At 58.1% G+C, this 23048-nt stretch overlaps 1 protein-coding gene across 2 annotated transcripts in view; it reads right to left on the reverse strand.

Moving 5' to 3' along the window:
* Positions 1-4848: 4848 nt before the first annotated feature.
* The window catches only part of MRC2 (mannose receptor C-type 2), a 30042-nt gene continuing 11842 nt past the window's right edge, over positions 4849-23048 (reverse strand). Inside the window, exons 2-30 of one of the 2 annotated variants that reach the window (XM_071577338.1) lie at positions 21598-21996; positions 20872-21045; positions 20516-20680; positions 20227-20340; positions 19479-19622; positions 18818-19006; positions 17928-18082; positions 17026-17133; positions 14723-14838; positions 13625-13773; positions 12865-13082; positions 12576-12718; positions 12069-12171; positions 11841-11979; positions 11547-11582; positions 11088-11248; positions 10739-10806; positions 9923-10023; positions 9655-9800; positions 9072-9186; positions 8818-8981; positions 8504-8612; positions 7825-8060; positions 7566-7734; positions 7241-7390; positions 6870-6989; positions 6197-6376; positions 5782-5808; positions 4849-5170 (exon numbers count right to left, since the gene is read on the reverse strand). In XM_071577338.1, the coding sequence (XP_071433439.1) occupies positions 4950-5170; positions 5782-5808; positions 6197-6376; positions 6870-6989; positions 7241-7390; positions 7566-7734; positions 7825-8060; positions 8504-8612; positions 8818-8981; positions 9072-9186; positions 9655-9800; positions 9923-10023; positions 10739-10806; positions 11088-11248; positions 11547-11582; positions 11841-11979; positions 12069-12171; positions 12576-12718; positions 12865-13082; positions 13625-13773; positions 14723-14838; positions 17026-17133; positions 17928-18082; positions 18818-19006; positions 19479-19622; positions 20227-20340; positions 20516-20680; positions 20872-21045; positions 21598-21996 (4319 nt within the window). In that variant the 3' untranslated portion in view covers positions 4849-4949. Of the gene's footprint in view, positions 5171-5781; positions 5809-6196; positions 6377-6869; positions 6990-7240; positions 7391-7565; positions 7735-7824; positions 8061-8503; positions 8613-8817; positions 8982-9071; positions 9187-9654; positions 9801-9901; positions 10024-10738; positions 10807-11087; positions 11249-11546; positions 11583-11840; positions 11980-12068; positions 12172-12575; positions 12719-12864; positions 13083-13624; positions 13774-14722; positions 14839-17025; positions 17134-17927; positions 18083-18817; positions 19007-19478; positions 19623-20226; positions 20341-20515; positions 20681-20871; positions 21046-21597; positions 21997-23048 lie in introns of both variants that reach the window. The other variant, XM_071577337.1, reaches the window with a different exon arrangement.

A 23048-nucleotide genomic window follows, 5' to 3' on the forward strand; every position in this document is an offset into this window, starting at 1 on the left:
CAGGGCTACAAGTGTTCAGTGCTGCTGCTGAGCAAGCTCTGAGCAGCTCAGGGCTGTCCTTACCCACCAAAAGGGAGGGATCAGACTCTTGAGGGCAGGGCTCTGCTCACCTGCCACCAGGTGTGATGTTGGCACTGCAGCTCCTTCAGCTGCCCCAGTGTTCTGGTTTTACTCAGGAGAACAGGGCACTTCAGGTCACCCAACCTGACTCAGTTTAGACCTGCCAGGGCCCAGTGGGTGTCTCAGAGCTGGCACAGCTGGAGCCTCAGGCTGTGCCAGCCCTGACTGACTCAGGTTTGTGGGATGGAGTCTGGGGGCTGGGTGTGGTGTGCTGCACTCACACGTGCTATAAACTTCTCAAATAAAATTAACTCCTGAAAATGAAGGGGCTGATTCCCTCCCAAACCCTCACACCAATCTGTGATCCAGGGGCTGATGGGCAGCTCACCTGCCAGGGACTAATTTTAGAGCATCCTCGTTGCCTGCCCTGGAGGTGCTGCCTTCCCTCTGGCTGATACCTCAGGATTCAGCAGGGAAATTAAAGGGGACTAAAATAACGAGGTCATTTCATATCCTTCTCCCAATGACCCCAACCTGAACCAGACCCCTTGGAATTTTCTAATGACTCCCCTAAAATTGGGTGTGCTCCATTCACGTTCAGAAGAGCAGAGGAAAGGTGGAGACTCTTCACCTACATGAGAAAGGGCCCTTGGTCACCACAAACTGCTTTTTTACCCCAGAGGCTTCATTGCTTTTGGATTAAAAAAGAAAAAAAATAAAGCACATTCTGAGCTTTGCTGTTTCACATCAGCACTGCAAGTTCTACTGGGCTTCCTTTGAAGAGGAGCCACATACCTGAGCTGAGGTCAGGTCACCCTGGGAGCATTTCAGCTCCAGGAGGAGGGTGACTCCAGTGTCCCCTCCCTGCTGCAGTGAGGGCTCACTCAGCATTATTTCCACTGCTGTTTGCAATTAAAGGGAGCAGCTCCCCCTGAGCTCCTCTCAAAAAACAGAAAGAAGAGAAAAATCAGCTGTTTCTTCAAAGCATCTTCTGCTCCAGGTGCCTGCCCTGTGCTCTTCCCCCAATCAAAGGCAAAACCCAACGGCCTCAGCAAACCCAAGCAAAACCTCACTGAAATTTAAAGCTGTGTGGATGTGGCATTTGGGGACCTGGGTTAGTGGTGGTGGGCTTGGCAGTGCTGGGGAAATGTTTGGACTCAAGGAGCTGAAAGGTCTTTTTCCAACCCAAATGAGTCTGAGATTCTCCAATTCTGGAATTTCCAGTTCTGGAATCTCCAAGTCTGGAACCTCCACTTCTGGAACCTCCACTTCTGGACTCTCCAATTCTGGAATCTCCAGCATGGGAAGGGCATTGGGTCTGACCCAGGGAAGGGAGCACTGGATGGGGCAGCCCCAGGCTCTTGAAGGGGTGAGGAAGCCCCAAAGCAGAAGGAGGTGAGAAAACAGTACCCTGAAGGACCATGGCATGAGCAGGTGAAGCCCAGAGAGCAGGAATGCTGCTGGTAGTGCCCTGATTGATGCCCCACGCCCTGTGCCAGGAGGGTGCTGTGGCCTGGCTGCTCCAGGAGATGCTCTGTGAGCTGTGGGATGGAGCAGGTTCTGCTGGAATACAGCCCCATCTCCAGCTCTTCTTCTTTAGGAAGAAACTCTTCCCTGGGAGGGTGGGCAGGCCCTGGCACAGGTGCCCAGAGAAGCTGTGGCTGCCCCAGCCCTGGGAGTGTCCCAGGCCAGGTTGGACAGGGCTTGGAGCACCCTGGGCTGGTGGGAGGTGTCCCTGCCCATGGCAGGGGTGGGATCCTTAAGTTTCCCTCCATCCCAAACCATTCTGGAGTCCTGTGATTCCATGGAGTTGGAGGATGTTCTAGGCTGGGTTTAGAACCAGAGATCTCAGAGTCCCTTCCAGTGCCCAAAGGGGCTCCAGGAGAGCTGGAGAGGAACTGGGGACAAGGGATGGAGGGACAGGACAAGGGAATGGCTTCCCAGTGCCAGAGGGCGGGGACAGATGGGATATTGGGAAGGAATTCCTGTCTGGGAGGGTGGGCAGGCCCTGGCACAGGTTGGGCAGAGAAGCTGTGGCTGCCCCAGCCCTGGGAGTGTCCCAGGCCAGGCTGGACAGGGCTTGGAGCACCCTGGGCTGGTGGGAGGTGTCCCTGCCCATGGCAGGGGTGGCACTGGATGGGCTTTAAGGTCCCTCCCAACCCAAACCATTCTAGGATTTTATGAAACAGAAGCTTCAGTGTTTTTCCAAGGACTTTTCTCCACCTGGCACCTTCACTGGACTCAGGAGTCACCCACAAATGAATGTTACCCATTTTCCTTCATTTTCTCTCTCCAGCCAACAACCAGCAGAGCAAGACCATCATATCCATGGGACACAACCAAACCCCACCAGGAATCAATTCATCCCCCTCACCTGGACAGTCTTGGAGTCTCCTCCACTGGAGGCAGAAATGCCATTTCAGCTTTGTTTGCTACACAGGGAAAGACAAGTTTTGGTTTTCCCAAATAAAAGGAAAAAAAAAAGGTAGAAAATAAGTGGGGAAGGAAATTTTATTTCCAAGCTTCTAAAAGGATCTTACAAACCACAGAGAGTAAAAAAATGCAAAACTATATATATATATTATATATATATAATTGACAGGGTCCTTTTAAGCAATTCTTCACATTATCTAATGGTGATAGGAGATACCACGTAACCATATATGTGTTTTCCTGTAATCCTGGTCACTGCCAACAGCTGACAAAACTCTGCTCACACATTTCCCCTAGACTGAACAGATTCCTTCTCTTGAAAGCAAAGGAGAAGGAAAGGAGACATTAATCAAGGAGGGAAAAAAAGAAACTCTCTTAAGTGAGGTGTTCCAGGTTGGGCTGTGAGAGGCAGGTGTGACAGCTCCTGCAGGGCTGTGGGACCTCCTTCCCAGCCTCTCCAGGGCAGGGATTGTCCTCCAGCATGGATAACTCCCCACCATCCTGCATTCCCACCCTTCCCAGGGTCTCATCACTTCTCCAAAGGAGCCCCAGCCCTGCCCAGCTGCACCCCCTGACCTCAGCACTGCTCCTCACCCTCTCCTGCCCACCAATCCCAACTTCAACCTTCATCTTTGAGGACTTCCTAACACCTCTGCCCATCCAGAAGGAATTAATCCTGGACCTCCATCCCCACCAACAGCACAGCTCCCAGCTCAGCATCCCTCCTGCTCTTCCAAGCAGGCCAGCAGCAGGAATGCCAGCTATACCAGCTGGGCATGAGAAGGGATTCACACTCAGCTTTCCAGGATCCAGCACCCACATCAGGGAGCCACAGGCAGAACCAACAGCTCCAAACCAGAGAGGACCTCAGGAAATAAATGCAGAGAAAGCTCAGAGAGAAACGGAGCCGGGGCAGCTCCAGATTCTTCCTCACCCTGAAATGTCATGGCAGCTCTTGGACATTGCCAAAAAGTAAACAAAACCCCAATGGTCCCTTGTTCCCCCATCCCACCCCCCAACAGTTTCTTAAACACTTAATGTCCAGCTTAAGTGAATCAACAGATTTTTAAATCCACACAGGGGTCCAAAAAGGAGGGTTACAAAATTTTCTTGTTCCTGTTGCTGCAGCAAAACCAACCCCACCTCGAGCCTCGGAGGGAGGCAGAGAGCTAAAGGCAACGTCTCTTGTAGGGCTGTGCCACCCCATGTCAGAGGTCCAAGGGGCACTTTGGGTCCCATTCCCAGCAGGGAACCCCCCTGGGGGCCCAAACAACTCTTGCTGTCTCCAGGAATCCTCTGTCCCATCCTGGGGATGCTGCTGCTGGCAGCTGGTGGAGGAGGATGGTTCAGCCACGGGCACTGCATGGCACAAAAGCCAGGCTTTTGTGCCAGCTTAGCCACACTCTGCCTTCCTCCTCCTCCTCCTCCTCTGCTACAACCTCCATGGGGAACAGGCAACCACACACACCCCAGCCAGCTGTGTGAAAGAACGTATATATTCAGCACGCACTCAGTACAGTATAGCAACAAAAGCTACCCTTAAAAAACCAACAGGCCACCCAACTTCACCACAGCCACCAAGGCTTCCAAAGCCTCCCCACCCCACAGCCCTGACCCTCGGCCTTCTGGCCCCAACAAGGCACCAAATGGCAGGTGATCCCTGCCCGGCAGGGGACAGAGGGTGGCCCCAGCTCTGTGTTCCACAGCACTCAGCTCCTCCCACAGGGTGCTGAGGGTGCTCCTGCTGGAGGGGCCTGACCAGCAGTTTGCTCTGGTGCCACCCCTGCAGTTATTTGGGGGGTTGGGGGCACACCAAAGGCAACGGGACAAGCTCTGGCTGCCAGCCTGGAGGAGCTGGCTGGGGCTGGCGCTGTCCTAGGGATGTGCCAGGGAGGAGAGGGCATCCCATCACTGATCCCCAGGGCATCCACGCCTGAATCTCCAACTGCTTTCTGCTGGAGGGGAGGGATGAGACCGAGGAGGGGGCGAGGGGTGGCACAGCGCTGGGGACGGGGTGGCAGGACCCTCACTGCTGCACGTGGGGGGGGAGGTAGATCAGCTTTGGAGACCTCTTGCCAGGGAGGATGTCTTCTGGGACACCAGCTGGGTTCCTGGGGGAAGAGCCCTGAACACCCACGCTTGGCTTCTCCCAAGGGGAAGGTGTCTCAGAGCCTGCTTGGCCCTCTGGAAAAGCTCCTCAGCTTGGAGGACCAACTGTCCTTGAAACCTTTTAGCCCTGAAACTGCCTCCATGGCAGCTGGGGACGAGCCTGGAGGTGAGGGCAGCGCCCTGTGGGGCAGGAGGAACCGCAGCTCCCTCCTCATGCCCACCCAGCCGGCCCCCAACCCCAGCCCAGCCCCTCTCCCTGTGCCCGCTGCCGCCCCTGCCCCGCGCCGTGGGCACCGCCTGTGCCGCGCTGCCCCCTCCCCAGGTCCCGTCCCCAGCGTCCCCTTCCCTTAGTCCTGCTGCTCGTTCATCTCCATGTCTGACACCAGGATGTTCTTCTCGGCGGCCTCGCCGGGGTTGGAGGTGGTGCGGCTGTAGCGGGCGCTCTCGAAGGCGCCGCGCTCGGCGCTGCGTCGGCGCCGGTACAGGAACGCCACGATGCCCAGCACGGCACAGAGTGCCAGCGCCGCCACCACCGCCACCGCGATGGCCGGCGTGTTCTCCGGCAGAGCTGCGGGGGAAGGAGAGCACAGTGAGAGGGCTTTGTGGGCACGGACCCCCAAGGGTCATCCAGTCCAACTCCTGGCTCTGCTCAGGACACCCCAACAATCCTACCATGTTCTTGTTGTCCAAACACTCCCTGAGCTCTGCCAGGCTTGGGGCCGTGCCCACCGCCCTGGGGAGCCTGGTCAGTGCTGTTCTTCCCACGATGGGTCAGCATGGGACAGGACTGGAATCTACTTGGGTGTTTTGAGGACATCCTGCCCCTGGCAGAGCTCCTGGGGCTGGGCAGACTCTCTGGGTCACTCCTGATGTGGGAACATCTGGCAGCTGCCTGAGGTGGATCTTTGGGATCCCACCAGCAGATGTGGTGTCCATCTGGCCAGGAAATGTGGGCCAAAGGCAGGAGAGCCTGGCAAGGGGCTGGTCAGACACAGATCTCCATGGAGGGATGGCTCCTGCTGCTGGGGAGTCCTAGCCCAGGGCCAAAGCCACTCGGGAATGGGATTTCCCACCCTCAAACCCCATTCCTTTGGTTATTTACACAACCCAGACTGCAGCACAGACCCCAGCACTGGTTCCCAGTTCCAGTACTGTGCCCAGGCTGACAGTGCCACTCACCTGTCCTGGAAAAGCTGCTCTCCTCCACTGCAACAGGAACACAGACCTGTGAGTGCATGGCCACAACACCCTCCCTCCTCCCAGTGCCAGCACCACTGGCCCCAACCCTCCACTGCTCCCAGCATCACACCACATGGGCACTGGGTGCTGCACAGCCGGGGGGACTCCTCTGGCTCTGCTCCACCCTCCCCACCAGCCTCATCCTGCCCCAAGAGGCCAACCCAGCCACTGAGACATGCACAGCCCACCACCAAGCCCAGCAGGGACCTGAAACTCCAACACCAGTCCCTACTACCCCCCTGCACTGGACTGCCCCAGAACATGAGGCTGGTGCTGCCAGCAGGACAGAGCTGTGCCCAGCAGCACCCTGCCCAGACCCCCAGCTCAGCCCCCATGGGCAGCAGAGGGGTCCTACCTCGGGGGATCTTGCAGATGACCCCCATGGTGACGTTGGTGCAGGAGCCCAGGCGCCACACGCCGTTGCTGCTCTGGATCCAGTAGCAGCTGTTCTGGCTGAGCATGCTGGGCCCCGTGTCGTGCTGGCCCCAGTTGGAGTAGTTCACAGCAGTGCTGTCATGCCAAACCAAGGTGCCACCTGGGAAACGGGAGAATTGGGTCTGGGGAGGCTCAAGGGGACAGCCCATCTTTGTCCCAGTTCAAAAGGCACCAGGAGGTGTGATGGAGCAATGGGGCTTGGAGCAAGTCAGTCTAATGGGAAGTGTCCCTGCCCACGGCAGAGGGTGGGACTGGATGATGTTTAAGGTCCCTTCCAACCCGAACCATCCTGTGATTCTGTGATGGGGTGATGGGGAGGACCAGGGGCTACAGGGTTCATTCCTGAACCTGTAGGCTCCAGTGCCTTGGAGAGGCTCTGGGCTTCAAAGCCACCACTCCCATCCCACCAAACCAGAGGAGGACACACATGGCATGTCCAGCATTATCTGAACACTGGTGCTCCTGGTCACACCATGGCATGAGCTTCCCTCTCTGGTGCCACCATCAAGGGCTTCCTCTGCTCACTGCAGACGTGGTGGGAATTCATGGAGGTGCCTGAGGGAGTATCTCAAACCTCACCCCTTCCTTTGTACCTTTGGGGTTGAAGGTCATGCCCAGCCAGGCCCCCTTGGAAGGTCCCTCATACGACTGGAGGTGTTCCCACACAAAGACGTTCTCCATCTCATCCTGGATTGACAACACTGTGCCACCAACTGTGGAGGGAAGAGTGTCATGGAAGAGCCCAGAACTCAAAGGATGGAGTTGGGGAGCAGCAGTGCCTGAGAGAACAAAGCTGAGGAACCACCCGAGAACCACGTGATGGTTGGGCAATCCTCATAAGGAACAGCAAGGAAATGATGATTGGCCTGGGCATGAGGACAGGGGGGCTCTGCTGCACCACGGACATCCTGGGGATCCCACCCTCTCCCATTTCCAAGGGTGTGTCACCCCAGCCCCCTCATACCTTTCTGGCATCTCCTCATGGCATCCTTCTGCCCCAGGGTGATCTCCATGTGGAAGGTGTAGCAGTGGTCCCGGAAGGGGATCCAGGACGAGTCCTCCAGGGATTTGGGACAGCTGCCACTGTAGCTCCACTTGTGCGTGCGGGGGGCACCTGGGGAGCACAGGGTACATTGAGGGGGTGAAGGGGCACAGGGTGATGGAGCCCAGCAGCACATTGGGGCACTCAGAGCCACATGGACATGCAGAGAGCTCCACCTGGGTGGGATGCCATCTCCAACCCTTGGTGGCACACCAACTGGACCACCCCGTGCCCCCCTGGCCAGCACCTGCTCGGAGCTGGCAGATGCCCCCCTGGAGCTTGGTGTCACAGCCGGCCGTGCGCCAGCTCCCGTCCGTGTCCATGTAGGAGCAGCCCGTGATCTGCTGGGGCTCCCCATCCTGCCAGTTGGTGTAGACGAGGTTCTCCTCCGTCAGCCACGAGTAGCTCCGACCTCCCTGGAGGACAACCAAGGGGAGGAGATGCTGAGGGGCTGCTGTGACCCCCCCTGGGCACCCTTGCCCCTGGTGCCCGCCCCCGAGCCTCACCTCGTCGGCCAAGCCGATCCAGAGCGGTGCCCGCAGGCTGCTCACGGCCTGGGTGAGGAAGGCCTGGCTGTAGGGGTCAGGGATGGTGGCCAGGGTGGCATTGAGGGTCTCGCAGAGCAGCAGGGCCTCGTGCCACCTGAGGGGTTTCTGCAGGATGCGGTAAGTGCTGTTGTGGTAAAAGAGGGTGCCGGTGGGCGAGGGCGGGTACAGCGTCTGCGCGGGGCTCAGGGACGGGTCTGGAGGAGCAAAGAGACACAGTCAGAGGGCACAGAGGGCACTCCTGCATCCCAGGAGGGGTCACCTCCTTGTCCATCCCTATCCAGTGCTGCACGGGGCACCTGGGGATATCCCGGTGCAACCAGGGACGGCAGAGGGACATCCCCAGGGATGATGAGTAGTGACCCCCTGGCACCATCCCCACCTCGGAGCTGGGCACTGGGATGCACATCCCTATGGGACACACTGAGCCAGGCTGGTATGGACAGGTTTGGGGCTGCCCCACAAATGCCTGTCATGAGGGACCACCCTCCAAGTCCAGCTTGTCTCCCTGAGCTCCTCCAGCACGTGGAGCTCCTCCCAAGCTAAGTCCATGGCTCTGAGCTCCCCAGCCCCACCACTGGGGTGGCAGTGGCAGGTCCCCAGCCAGCAGAGCTGGGGCTGTCCCCTCGTCCCCTCCTACCTATGCTCTTCTGGCAGATGTAGCCGTGCTTCTCCTCCAGGCAGCTCCGGTCGTCCCAGCGCCCCGTGAAGAGGGGGGGTGAGCCGTGCCACACCACCACGCAGTTGGTCTGCACAGCCAAGCCACAAGGTCAGCACCACCCTTAGCACTGTCATCCCACCCCATGGACATCCCCACATCCTTCTGTGCCCTTGGAGACCCACCCTGGACCTCCAAAACCTTCCCTTCTTATGGTGGGACACGGGGCTGAGCCCTTCCCAGGGGCTGGGGATGCCCTGGGGATGCCCTGGGGGTGCTCTGGGGGTGTCCCTCACCGGCTTGTCGAGGGCACTGGAGTCGCTGCAGCCCGAGGGCTCTCCGGGTGCCCAGCTCACGTGCCGCAGAGGCTCCCCCTCCACCCACTGGAACTCCCTCTGTGCGTCGTGGAGGCCGATCCAGAGGTCGAAGGAGATGTTGGGCAGCATGGACGTGATGAAGGCTGAAAGGGACAGGTGAGGTGCTGAGGACCACCCCTGAAGGTTCTCAGCCAGCGGGGCTGGTGGGGCTGGTGGGGACAGTGGGGACCTACCCTGCTCCAGGGGGCTGGAGATGGTGGCCAGGACGGCTCCCTGGCTCTCACAGGCCTGCTTTGCCTCTGGCCACTTCACAAGCTCGCCTTTCTCTTGGCCCTTGAAGCTGAAACACTGCACAGGCAGGGGCACAGGATGGTCCACAGGGCACATCCACTGCCCAGCCTGAGCCCTGCATGCTCCCCATTCAACTATCTCCCATCCTGCCTTCTGTCCCTCCTGGCATCCCCTCTCCCTCCTGCCTTCCCCTCTCCCTTCTATCATCTTACTTCCCTCTTGCCACCATTTCTCCCTCCTGCCCTCCCATCTCCCTCCTGCCTTCCCCTCTTCATCCTACCATCCCATCTCCCTCCTGCCCTCCCACCTCCCTTCTGCCGACCCTCTCCCATCCTTCCATCCCCTCTCCCTTCTGCCTTCCCCCCTTCCTCCTGCCCTCCCACCTTCCTCCTGCTGACCCTCTCCCAACCTTCCATCCCCTCTCCCTTCTGCCATCCCATCCCCCTCCTGCCTTCCCTCCTGCCCTCCCACCTCCCTCCTGCTGACCCTCTCCCATCCTTCCATCCCCTCTCCCTCCTGCCATACCTTGCTGAGGAAGGGCACCCACCCCCGGGGGCAGCCCCCGCTCGTGGGCGCAGGTGCCGGAGGGGGCGAAGGTTTCATGGCCGTGCTGTTGCTCCGCTTGCAGATGTAGGGCAGCGCCGTCATGCACTTCTGGTCCCCCCAGTCCTCTGCAGGGAGCGACAGGCTGGCCATGACCCCCCTCCTCACTGGGGCAGGGGGTCAGCCTGTGGCCCCAGCCCCTCAGAGCCCCGCATGGCATTGCCCTCACCTCGGCTGGCACTGCCCTCACCTCGGCTGGCCGTCATGTACACACACTTCCTGTCCTTGGTGATGGGTCGGGGCTTGCCTGGTGCCCAGGAGATGAAGTTGAGCAGGGACCCATCAGACCACCTGGAAAAGCACAAGTGGGAGCACAAAACTGAGTGGTGACTGGGCAAAGGGGGTCAGCTGCATGCCCTAAATGGGATTGTGTCCCGCCACTGCCTTGAGGGAAGAATCTCCACCCCAGCACCTCAGAATGAGACACTGAGATGCAGGCACTGAGCCACAGATGGTGGTGTGGGAATGTGCTGGGGATGGTGGTGTAAGGACATGGTGGTGTGGGGATGCACAGGGACATGGTGGTGTGGGATGAGGAGGGACATGGTGGTGTGGGGATGTGCAGGGACATGGTGGTGTGGGGATATGCAGGGACATGGTGTGGGGATGTGCATGGACATGGTGGTGTGGGGATGGGGAAGGACATGGTGGTGTGGGGATGGGGAAGGACATGGTGTTGTGGGGACATGCGGGGACATGGTGGTGTGGGGATGTGCAGGGACATGGTGGTGTGGAGATGGGGAGGGACATGGAGGTGTGGGGATGTGCAGGGACATGGTGGTGTGGGGGTATGGAGGGACATGGTGGTGTGGGGATGTGCAGGGACATGGTGGTGTGGGGATGGGGAGGGACATGGTGGTGTGGGGATATGGAGGGACATGGTGGTGTGGGGGTATGGAGGGACATGGTGGTGTGGGGATACGGAGGGACATGGAGGTGTGGGGATGTGCAGTGATATGGTGGTGTGGGGACATGCAGGGACACAGTGGCTCTGTCTGTGACTTACTTGAACCTCCCATCGTTCTCGTAGGTGTTCAGCCCAATCCACCAGTGCTGCTCCTGGCCCCTGGAGAACTGCACACACAGAGGGGACAAGTCAATGCCCTGCAGGTACTGGGGGTCTTTGGGGACAACTGAGGCTGTCATGGGGATCAGACCCTCCCCATCCCCACCCTCAGTTTGCATTAGGGGAAAAAGCATCACCTCACTGAGTCCCAAAGCCACAACCAGGCACAGGGACCAGCTGCCCCTGCATGAGCCCAGTGTGACCCCAGTGTCCCCAGATAATGTCCCTCCAGCAAAAGGTGAAAGAAGACAGAGAAGAGCAGCCCTGGAGGCCCCTGTCCCCCTGGTACCTTCTTCAGGTTCTGGCCCAGGAAGTGCAGCTCTGCCTCGCTGTGCACCGACGCCAGCTCAGCCTGGAACCAGCTGCAGATGCGCTGGGCCTGCAGCCACGTCGAGTGGTGCTCAAAGAACTTGAACTCAGCCTCCTGGTACTTCACCCACTCTTTGCTGCCTGCAGGCAGGGACTGGTGTCATGCCAAAGCTGTGACAGCCCTGCCATGGCCACCTTGTCCCTTGGCCCCTGCATGTTGGGCTGTTTCTCTTTTGAGCCTCTCCTGCAGCGGGTGGGCCTGATTCTACCCAGCCCCTGCCACAGTCCCTGCAGCCCGGGCTCCCCTCCCTCCCAGCATCCATTCCCCTCTGGATAACACTGCCTGGATGTCCCATAGGAATGTGCTTGTGATGGGGCAGCACAGACCCAGAGAGGACAGTCCATGCCCAATGGACACATGGCCGTGGCCAACACACACCTTGGGTCGTGATCTCCGGCTCCTTCACATCAACACCTGGAGGAAAGGGCAAGGAGAGGCTGTCAGTAGGATGCAGGGCTGGGATGTTCCCACTGACACTTCCCTGAAAACCACCTGTTGCCTCCAAGGGTGGGATGCCCTCCTGAGTTCCCCCAGGAGGAACAACACCTCTCTCAAACCCTCCATTAGGAATCACCCTCCCACCTACCACGGATTCTCACTCCACCTTCCCACAGCCCACCCTCCTGCAGGTCCACCCCAGCTGGGAGGCTCAGGGGGCCCCTTTGGTGGCACCTTTGGGCAGTTTGCAGATCCAGTCCAGCTGGGCTTCGCACTGCATGGGCATCCACTGCAGGGACGCCAGGTCCAGCACGGCGCACGGCCGGATGTCGTCGTCGTCGTAGTTGCTGCGGTCAAAGTTGTGGTAGAAGAACTGGGGGCCAAGAGAGATGGGTGGTGTTGGGCCTCTCCACCAGCACTGCATTTGCCCCTCCCTGTGTCCCAAATGCCCCCCAGACTCACCCCCAGCCCGTCGCTCCACCGCCAGCTCCGGTCCCCTGCAGGGTCCCGCCGGTTCAGGCCAATCCAGAACCAGTGCTGCTCATGGAGCTCCGGCTCCGACTCCCTGGGGAGAGCCGGGGGGATGCTGAGAACACAACCCCCCTCCAAACCAGAGGGGTTTGCATTTCTACACAAATATGTATTTATAATCCAGCCCTTTGCTGTTTGTTTTCAAAGCCTGCCATCCCCACACGCACCTAAGGCAGGAGTTGGGGTAACAGGATGCCAGCTCAGGGCTGGAGGTGTTTTAAACCCGAGCTCCATCCCTTAATTACATTGAACTTCCTGCACTTCTCCCATGTTCCCTTTCCTGCACATCTCCCACATCAGCCACACCAGCTGATGCACATTCTGCACACTCAGAGTGCCCAGTCCATGCTCCAACCACCCAGAGCACCAAGAGGGTTGCAAGATCGTGCCAAATGCCCTCTGGCAGCAGGACCCGTGCTGGTGCCAGCAGCCTCTCACCCAAAAATCTTGTTGAGGGTGTTGGCAATGAAGTGCTCCTCCTCGTAGCTGCCCAGGCTGAGCAGCTGCGCCCCCAGCTCCCGGCAGAACTCCTGCGCCGCGATCCACGTCTTCTTCTCATGCAGCTTTTCGAAGCTGAACACCTGGGGAAGGGAAGGAGGAACCCACAGCGTGGTGGGACTCATCATCCCACCCACAGGCAGCTGCCACCACCCACTCCAGCCAGGCTCATGGGGTCTGGGCTGCCTCTTGCACCAAACCATGCTCTGGTGCAGGCAGTGTCGCTCACCTTGTAGCAGTGCCGGAGTTTGGGGTCGGAGCTCCAGCCCGGGGGGCAGCTGGCGGTGAGGCTGGGCGTGGGGTGAGGCCCTGGCAGCTCGGGGGCCACCGGCGTGCCCAGGTTCTGCCTGCACATGTACTTGGCCTTGAAGGTGCTGCAGTTCTTCACCTCCCACAGCCCCATGGAGCTGCCGGTGGCCAGGGCCACGCAGCCGCCCTTGTTGTAACCTGGAGCGCTCACGGGAGCGGGGGGGACGCAGCCTTAGGGGTGGGCAGTGCCAGGGGGCAGAGCCAGCAACCCCTGCATGGGGAGGGGGTGTCCCCATGCCACCCTTGCCCCCTTAGAATCATAGAATCAGTTGGGTTGGAAGAGACCTCCGAGATCATCAAGTCCAACCCTTGATCCAACCCCACTGTGATCACCAGATCATGGCACTCAGTGCCACATCCAGTCTCATCTTAAAACTTCCAGGGATGGGGAATCCACCCCCTCTCTGGGCAGCCCATTCCAATGCCTGAGCACTCTCTCTGCAAAGAATTTTTTTCCGATATCCAACTTAAACCTCCCCTGGCAGAGCTTGAGTTGTGCCCCCTTGTCCTACTGCTGGTTGCCTGAGAGAAGAGACCAATCCCCACCTGGCTACAACCTCCTTTTAGGTAGTTGTAGAGAGTGATGAGGTCTTCCCTGAGCCTCCTCTTCTCCAGACTAACCAACCTCAGCTCCCTCAGCCTTTCCTCATAGGACTTGTGCTCAAGTGCTTTCCCCTTACCGGGCTGGCCGCGGTTCCAGTGCGTATAAACCACCTCGTCGCCGCTGAGCCAGCGGAACGCGCCCGTCTCGTTGATGTCCTGCAGAGCTGTCCAGAAATACTCCCCATCCCAGCCGTAGATGAGGCTGCTCACATAGGCCTGCTCGAACCTGGGGGGCAGCCAGAGGGGGTGATGCTGCCAAGCTGGCACAGCCTGCCATGCCCCAGCCCTCGTGGGGTCACTCCCCACCTTGGAGGGCTCATCTGGGGGCAAACCCAGCACTGGTTTATTTTTACTATTACATGAGCCTGGTATAAAAAAATGTCTTATTCCTATCACTATATGAATTTAGTATAAAAAATGGCTTGTTTTTACTATTACATGAGTTTAGTATTAAAAAATGTCTTATTCCTACCACTATATGAATTTAGCATAAAAAAGGCTTGTTTTTACTATTACCTTAGTATAAAAAATGCCTTATCCCTACCACTGTAGGAATTTAGTTAAAAAATGGCTTATTTTTATTATTACATGAGTTTAGTATAAAAAAATGCCTTATTCCTACTACTATATGAATTTAGTATAAAAAATGGCTTGGTTTTACTATTACCTTAGAATAAAAATGCCTTATCTCTACCACTATATGAATTTAGTATAAAAAATGGCTTGTTTTTACTATTACCTTAGTATAAAAATGCCTTATTCCTACCACCATATGAATTTAGTATAAAAAATGTCTTATTTTTACTATTTCATGAGTTTAGTGTAAAAAATGCCTTATCCCTACCACTATAAGAATTTAGTATAAAAAATGGCTTATTTTTATTATTACATGAGTTTAGTATTAAAAAATGTCTTATTCCTACCACTATATGAATTTAGTATAAAAAATGGCTTGTTTTTACTATTACAAGAGTATAAAAAAATGCCACGGTTTCAAATGATTCAGGAGAATTCCAAAAAAAGAGAGTTTTAAAAGAAACCATTTCCTCCCTCCAGCTTTATAACAGACATGGCGTAATTTAAGGTTAAAGACTTGATTTTTTTGCCTTCCTCCAGGGGCTGAACTGGAGGCTGTGAAGACCCAGGAGCTTCCCAAGCACAACCTGAGCACTGACCTGTTGGTGATGGTGACCAGCGTGGCACCGTAGTCGGAGCACGTCTTGCGGGCATCGCTGTAGGGCACACGGTCCTCGCCCAGCCAGAAGCAGGAGGGGCTGTGCCACTTCCAGCCCTGGGGATGGGTGACAGGGGACATCCAGCACTGCCCACCCAGACCTCCCCAGAAGGATGGGAGTGATCCTGAGGCACCAGAGCAATGTCCCACGTCCCCTGCCACCACCCCTGCCTTCTCCTGGGAGGTCTCCTGGCCCCAGCTGCCCCAGCTTGACCCCGCTCAGCTTGGAGCTCCAGCAAGCCCCTGGCCCCAGAGGACATGGCTGCAGGGAAAACAAACACCCAGGCAGCTTCAAAGGCAGGGAAAAGCCTCTCCCTGCCAGGGTGCAGGGAGCACAATCCTCCTCTTCACGCCATGGGCCGAGGCCAGAGCGAGTCCCACCACAGCCGGCTTTAATCCCCCGCCTTGTTGATGTTGGAGCCTCTCCGGGGCTGGAGACACAATAGTGCCTGTTTTCTGCCAGAGCAGGGAGCAGGGAGGCCCCAGGGCTGGCAGGGGGCTCATCCATGGGAAGGGACACACACCCTTGCCAAGGGGGAAGGGGCTCAGCTGGGGCAGCAAGTGGCCCCAGGGACAGCCTGGAAGGGGAAGCATCACCAGGGGGACACGTGCCACATGCAGAGTCATCAGCATGGTGAGGAGGGAGCAGGAGTAGCTTTGGAAGATGAAAACAACACCAAATGACACTTTTTCCCCCCAAGTTTCTGCTCCCAGTCTTCTCCCAAATTTGGCAAATCCAGGTAGAGACCCATCAGCTGGGTTGCTCTGGAGCAGCACGGATGCCCCTGAGCAGCCAGGAAAGGGCCTGTCCTGGGACAGTGAGGGTTCCTGATGTCCCCAGAAGGATCTGGATGTGCCCAGTGGGGTCCCCAACCACCCCTAAAACCCCATGGATGTTCTCCCACACATTGAGCACCACAGCAAGTCCCTGTGATCCAACAAGGGGCCAGGATGGGATCCCCAACCCCAGCTGTTGCCTCCAGCTCCCAGTCCTCGTGTGCCCCCAAATCCCTCTCCAGCTCTGCCTTTCCCATTGTCCAAATCTCCAGCCCTCAACTCCTTTAAGGCTGCTCCAAAATTAAAGGAGGTTTGGAAAAGGGGTAAAAAAGCAGCAAAGCCACCATGAAAAACCAGCACAGCAGCTGGACCGGACTGGGACCAAGTCCCCTGAGCAAGATACGACCCCTCTCCATCAGCCTCTACCTCTGGGTGGCAAAAGGCCTCACTGAGGATGAGGAAGAAGGATGGGAAAAGGTCTTTTCTTGGTTCATTTACCACTCCCAGTTCATTTCTCAGGGGGTGCATCTCTGCTGGGCACTCAGGACAGGGCAGAACTGTGGCTGGGGAGGCAGGAGGAGTTAAACCTGCATGGGGACATCTCATGAGCCAGGACACCCTCTGAGCTCAGGACTGTTTTGGGGACACACAGATGGGTGGCCATGGAACTGCACCCACCAAGTGTCTCATCCTCAGCACCTGCTGGCACTGGGGTCCTCTGGTTATGGCTGGCAAACCTCAAATGTGGCCTGGCATGGCAGCTTGCCCAGCTGCTCTGGCAAACCCTGCTGAGGTTTGGAAACAGGGTGAGGACCTGAAAGGAGCCGGGCAACACCTCTGGGAGCTGGCCCAGAGCTGCTGCTTGGTAGTCTGGGCGTGAGGGCCTGTTCTGAAACGTTGGGAGAGGTTCAAGAGTGGCAGCACTGCCAGGCTGAGCAACTGGAGACTCTGCAGAGCCACAAAAGCCACTTCCCAGCAAAGCGTGGGAACGGGGCGGCCTCAGCCCTGTGTGGCACCTGGGGAAACTGAGGCAGAGCAGGGACTGGGGGAGACCCTGCCAGCCTGGTGTCCCCAGAATGCCTGTACCCTGCCCAGAGAGGGCAGGCTGGCACCATGCCCAGGCACGGGGCCGGCAGCCGCCTCCGTCCCGCCGCGCTCCCACGTGCGGCAGCTTTGCTGCCGTGTCTTGGCACAGAGAGAGGCAAAGGGAAAAAAATGACCCTCCCTGCTGGCAGGAGAGGCAGCCCAAGGAGGAGGGGCTTGGAGGGCTGTGCTGTGTCCCAGTTTGTTCCTGTGACCTCACAGAGCCACGGCAGCCAAAGGGCTCAGCACAGCCAGGGTGCTGTGCAGCACCAGCAGCTCTGGGCACACACTCACAGCGCCGGGCACTGCCCACTGGGGCTCCCCAGAATGGTTTTGGGGAGAGCCATGGAGAGCTGCAACATCTCCAGCCCAGGAGCCCCTCACCTTCCGGCATCCATGGTCATCCTCCTCCTTCTCCTGGCTCACCCTCCCAGGCTTTTTGCAGATGGATGGCAGGCTCTGGTTGCAGGGGCTGTCGTTCCACCGCCCTTCCTGCACAGAGGCACAGGAGCAGCAATCAGCCTGTCCCACAGCCTGGGGAATTCCTGGCCCATCCAGCCTCGGGGCCACAGACTTTCCTTCCCTCCACCAAATCCCCAAGGATGATGTGTTTCATATATTATCTATGAATGTCTATATATTACATATACAGATCAACAATATATTGAGGGAGTGTGAACCATCCTCTCCTCCATCCCAAACCTCACCCACACACTTTGGTTCTTCCCACCCTGTATCAGCTGGCATTTGCTTCTTGGAGCCAAAAACCCCTTGATGGCACAGTTGGGGTGTTCTAACACCCCGAATTTTGTTGCCATCTGCTCCTGCTCTGTGGTCCATCCCAGCCATTAGGTTTTTGGGATACAGGAACCCCAAATAGCCCTGAGTCCCGTGGGATGAAAGCAGGGAAAGCAACAATTGCCTCCATCATCCTATTAGAAACCCATCACTGGGACGGATCCTTGTCAGGCTCTTTGTGTTGGGGTTGTTCAAATACTCCCCTGGGTAAAAGAACTGATTTAACAAAAGATAGCAGGGAGAGTCTCCCATTTAGTCAAGGATGATGTGCTGGATCCCCTCCACCCCAACAGCTGGGATGAGCCAGGTTCAACTCCAGCTGGAGATGCTCCCTGTGGAACACCTTCCTCAGGCACGAGGATACTGCAGTGCCCCCTTTTTTCCCACTGGGACTCTTCTCTTACCCCCTTGGGACCCCAAAATCCCACTAAATCCCCCTGGGACCCCCTTATTACTCCCCTGTGACCCCCTGCCCTGCTGGCCCTCACCGGTCCCCAGATGGTCACACAGTCCTCCAGGCTGTCGCGGAAGTTGTTGGGTTCAAAGGGGTGCCAGTAGGTGAACCTCACGGGCGTCCCATCCGACCACTCGAAGTTCATCTGCAGCTTGAGGTCATTCAGGCCAATCCAGAGCTCCTCCACATCTGCCAGGACAAGAGGGGAGGAGGTGAAACCCCCTCCTGGTTGACACTGTGCAGGACCCACCGGTGACAGGAGCCCGTGATGGGATCAGGTCTCTGCCCAGCAACTGCTGCCACCCACTGCAGGGTCCAGTTCTGATCCCTGGGCAGGAGAGGGCACAGCTCCCACCTCCAAGGGTGGATCCTGGAGTGGGAATCCCAACAACATGGACCCCCAGAGTGGGAAACACAGGGATGTTCCTCAGTAGCTTTCAGACAGGGTCTGGCAGCAGCAGAATATAAAAGTCCAGACCTGCAGGCTCAGGTCCAGTAAGCTACTTGTTTTCAACCATTCCCTTCCATCCCATCCCACTCTGCTCCCTGTCTGGACACTCCAGCATTTCCCCTCCTTGCTCCACCCTCCTATGACTCCTCCCTGGCCTTCTCCAGCAAGTCCAGCAGGAGTTTTTTTCCCATCTTTTCCTACAATAACCAGCTGGGATTAGCACCATTTCCAGCTGCAGCTCTGTGGTTTTTCCTCAGCACTGCAGGCTCCTGGGAACAGCTTTTCCATGTGCTGGATGAGGGATGCACCCTGACCATGGACTCCTCCAAGGAACACATCATCTCCCAGGCTGGGGTTGCTGCTCCCTGAACAACCACAAATTCAGCTCTGCAGCCTCCACACGCCCAGGGCTGTTCCCATGGACCCCATAACCAGATGGAAAGGAGGTGCTGGCACAGGGGGCTGCTCCTCACCTTGCTTGATCTGCTTGGTGACGAATTCCAGCTCGGAGAGGGTGTGGATGCTGACCAGGTCCCCCCCACTCCGCAGGCAGGTCTTCTTTGCCTCCTGCCAGCTCTTCTTCTCTCCCATCAGCCGGTAGCAGTTGGACTGGAAGGGCTGCCAGTTGGGGTCACAGTCCACCTTCACCTCTGACCACGAGTCTGGCAGGACACAAGGCAGCCTGAGGGCTCCTGCCCAGCCCTGCAGCCCTGTCCTTGGCAGGGAAGGGCCTGCAGTCCCATGGGGTGCTCAGCAGAATGAGCCAAAGCCGCAGTGGGAAAGCCACGGCCAAACTGTAACAGGTGGTGGCAAGGTGAGGGAATGGCAACTTCAGAGCTCCAGGGACAAACACAATCCCTGCTGGCTGCAGAGCAGTGAGGGCAGAGCAGAGCACGGAGCACTCCCTGCCCTGGGCACTCACCACTCTCCACCCCTCCTCTACCACCCAACCTGCAACAGCACCAAGCGCTTCTTGGAGATGACTTTGCCCAAACCTTGGGGAGTTCAACCCCTGTTCCACACACAGCAGGGCACCAGCAGCCTGGGCACCCCATGAGCAGCATTCCCTGGGCACGCTGGGGTGGGAGCACAGCCGGTGTGCCCATTCCCAGGGCTGCCCATGTCTCCACTCACCCGTCAGGAAGGGGTCAGCCGTGGCATTGGGCTTCTTCTTACAGACGTAGGGGAGGGCGATGCCACAGTCGCGGTTCTGCCACCCCCCGGACGACTCGGTGCGGATCACCCCACAGTTCTCCTCACTGGGGTTGTCAGGCTGGTCTGGAGAGCAGGGGGAGTGGGCACAGGCTGCTGAGGGGCCAGGGTAGGGCCACCAAGGTGGCTCTCCCTGCTCCAGCACCAATAAAATCCCATTTATTTTGTTATCTTCTATGATGGAGATGTGACTCCATGTGCCCAGGTGGCTGTTGGGGGGTCAAAATACCAGACCTGAACTGTTCCTGCCTGTCCCCAAACCTCCTCCAAGGGTATCATTGTCCCCAGCAGTGCCTCTGGGTGACACCACCAGGCACAACCAATGGGTCCTTCTGCCCCTGAGCACCCCAGGGTTAGGGATGGGTGTCCTCAGCCACACTCCAGCACTGAGCAAGGAGACAACAACCCTCCAAATGAGGAATGTCTGCCCAGGTTATCTGCAGGACCAGTGAGGGTTTGCAAAGGACCAATCCCCCCTCACCACCCTGTGTCCACCATCCAGCTCCACGGACATCCCAGGCTGCTCCACTGCCCCACAGGGCTCTCTGTCCCTGGGAAGTGAGGGGACACCCTCTGGCAGCCCAGGTCACCTCCCCTGCCACGTGGCCATCTGTGGTGGTCACAGGCTGTTTCCCTGCCCCTTATCACCACCACAACCCCTCTGTCTCACCACTCTCCCAGTTGAGGTACTTGAGGGGCGAGTTGTCTGACCACTGCCAGCCTCCATTGATGTCCAGGTCGTTGAGCCCAATCCAGAGTGTGGAGCTGTACCCGGTCAGCAACCCTGGGGCCAACACAGTCAGGGGGGCAGGATCAGTCCCTCCAACCCCAGCTCAGTCACCTCCCCAGCTCCAAACCACCCACTGGGGCAGGCAGAGCAACCTGGCAGCAGCAGTGGCCGTGGTGCCACCCCCTCTGCTCCAGGAGAGGAGGGCACAGCCAGGCTGCCATGATCTCACCATTGATGTAGGTCTGCTCGTGGATCTCGGTGATGCTCAGCAGGTTGGCCCCTTGCTGCTCACAGCTATTCCAGGCCTCCCGCCACGACAGCGTCGACTGGAAGTTGAACTGGTAGCAGCTGTTGGTGAGATGGTCCTTGTCCCAAAAGGTCTCACAGTCATTGCCTGTGGGGAGGAGCAGGGTGAGCACCCAACAGCCCCCAAATACCCCAATAAGCCAGTAAACCCCACAACCTGCTGCTCCAGCACTGCAGGCTGTCTGCAGGAGGAGGGAGGAGGGAAGAGGCAGGAAGTCCCCAGGAGGGATGGGCACAGGGTTTCTGATTTTTCCCACAGAATGTGCCCCCCCTACTTACTCTTTATGGGGCAGAAGCCCCACCGCTCGTCCTTGCCATAGTCCTGGGTGGTGGCACACCAGAGGTGCCCGTCCTCCCTCCCCGTGCTGGTGCACTCGTGGAACCACTGGTTGTCATACTTGAAGGGGATGGTGCAGGGCTTCCCGTGGGAGTTGCCCTGGATGGTGTAAATCTCTGGGGGAAAAGAGGAGCCCCTGCTTGAGGTTGTTTCTACAGCACTGGAGGGAGGTTTGATGTGGGGAGTGACAGTGTGTGTGTACCTGATGTCTGAGGTAATTAATGAATGCACCCTTAAGGAGCAGAGATCTACCTGTAGAATGTGGAATACCTTGTAACCAGTAGGATCTTTCCATGTATGTAAACTGACTAACCAATATTGGATATAAGAATATATAAAAAGTGTAGCTGTAACTAAAAATAAACTCTAAGCCTTCTGATCAAGCCTTCTGATGCTGCTGTGCCTGAGCTCTTCTGACCATCACTAATGCACCCCCCCTTAACCCTACAAAAGGTGACCCCAACAGTTTGAGGTGAAGGCTGTGGGTGGTAGGGGGTGCCCAGAGGCTGCCCATTCCCCATCACCCCAACCCTGCCTGTTTCTGCATCCCCAGCGAGCTGAGACTGCACTCCCCAGGCAGGACCCGACTGCTGCAGCACCACAACTTCAGCTCACATTTTGGGGTTTTCTGGGTTAGGGGACAACAGCAGCACCCAAGGGGGCATTACCAGAGTAGGGCACGGAGCACAGGTCCTCCTCGGTGCCAAAGGTCCTCCAGAGTGAGCCCCGGGCCTGGTCACCCCTGTCCAGGGAGGCGTTGGCCGCGCGCGCCCCGAGGTGCTGCGAGAGCTGCTCGCCCAGCCCGCGGCAGCTCCAGCGCATGTTCACCGACTCGCGGTCGCACTCGTAGGTGGCCAAGGGGTGCAGCCCCGCCGTGGCATTGCCCCCGTGCCACGACACCCCCAGGCACTGCATGGCCCCCACGTTGAAGAGGCGGTTTCGGGAGACCCATTTCCACTGCTGGGCGGGGGCGCTGGCGTTGCAGCCCTTGGCCAGGCGCACCAGCGAGTCCTTGGTCTCCAGGCAGCCCTGGGAGCCCGTGTTGTAGATGAGGAAGACCTTGGAGTCTGGGGGAGAAACAAATGGGAGGGGTTAAAGCATCGCTGGGCACTCGGGATGTGCCATGTGTCGCCCTCAGCCCTGACAGGATGTCCTGGCTCCATGCACAGCAGGCTTTGGGGGGCACCCCTGGGACCACCTGGGGGGCACCCCTGGGACCACCTGGGGGGCACCCCTGGGACCACCTGGGATACATCCCTGGGACCACCTGGGGTGTACCCCTGGGACCACCTGGGGGGCACCCCTGGGACCACCTGGGGTGTACCCCTGGGACCACCTGGGGGGCACCTCTGGGACCACCTGGGGGGCACCCCTAGGACCACGTGGGATGCATCCCTAGGACCACCCCTTCCTGCAGCACCAGTTCACCCCAGTGCCTGTCCCTGGGTGATGGGCTCTGGGCAGGGTGGCATGGGTGGGTGTCTGTACCTAGTGTGGCATCACCACATGTGGTGTAAGAACCAGAGCAGGGAACTCACCACATCATTAGAGTGGTTCAAAACTGAGCTCCCATGGCCAGTTTTGTTGTGCCTGGGCACAACATTCCCAGGCATTGCAAGGAGCCTGTGCCAGCGCCAGAGGAGCCAACGGCTTCAGCACCAGCCGTGCCAATGGCTTCAGCACCAGCTGTGCCAATGGCTTCAGCACCAGCTGTGCCAACGGCTTCAGCACCAGCCGTGCCAATGGCTTCAGTACCAGCTGTGCCAATGGCTTCGGCACCAGCCGTGCCAATGGCTTCAGCACCAGCTGTGCCAATGGCTTCAGCACCAGCTGTGCCAATGGCTTCAGCACCAGCCGTCTGCTCCAGGCAGAGCAAAACCGAGCAGGAAAACAGAGCACATCCATCCCTGCTGTGTGTGTTTGGGGAGCAGGACAGGCAGGAACTCCAGGGAAAGCCCTTCCACCGTGTGATGGCACAGCCCCAGCTCCAGCCCCAGCTGGAATGCCAGCCCAGGCGTTGGGAGGCAGGAGCAGAGCTCTGGGAGTCGCTGCCAGCAGATAAAGTGCAGCTGTGGAGGGGACAAGGGCTGAGCTCCAGCCCAGCTCCACACACACCCCA

The sequence above is a fragment of the Pithys albifrons genome, chromosome 25, assembly GCF_047495875.1.
Source record: "Pithys albifrons albifrons isolate INPA30051 chromosome 25, PitAlb_v1, whole genome shotgun sequence".
Classification (NCBI taxonomy): Eukaryota; Metazoa; Chordata; class Aves; order Passeriformes; family Thamnophilidae; genus Pithys; species Pithys albifrons.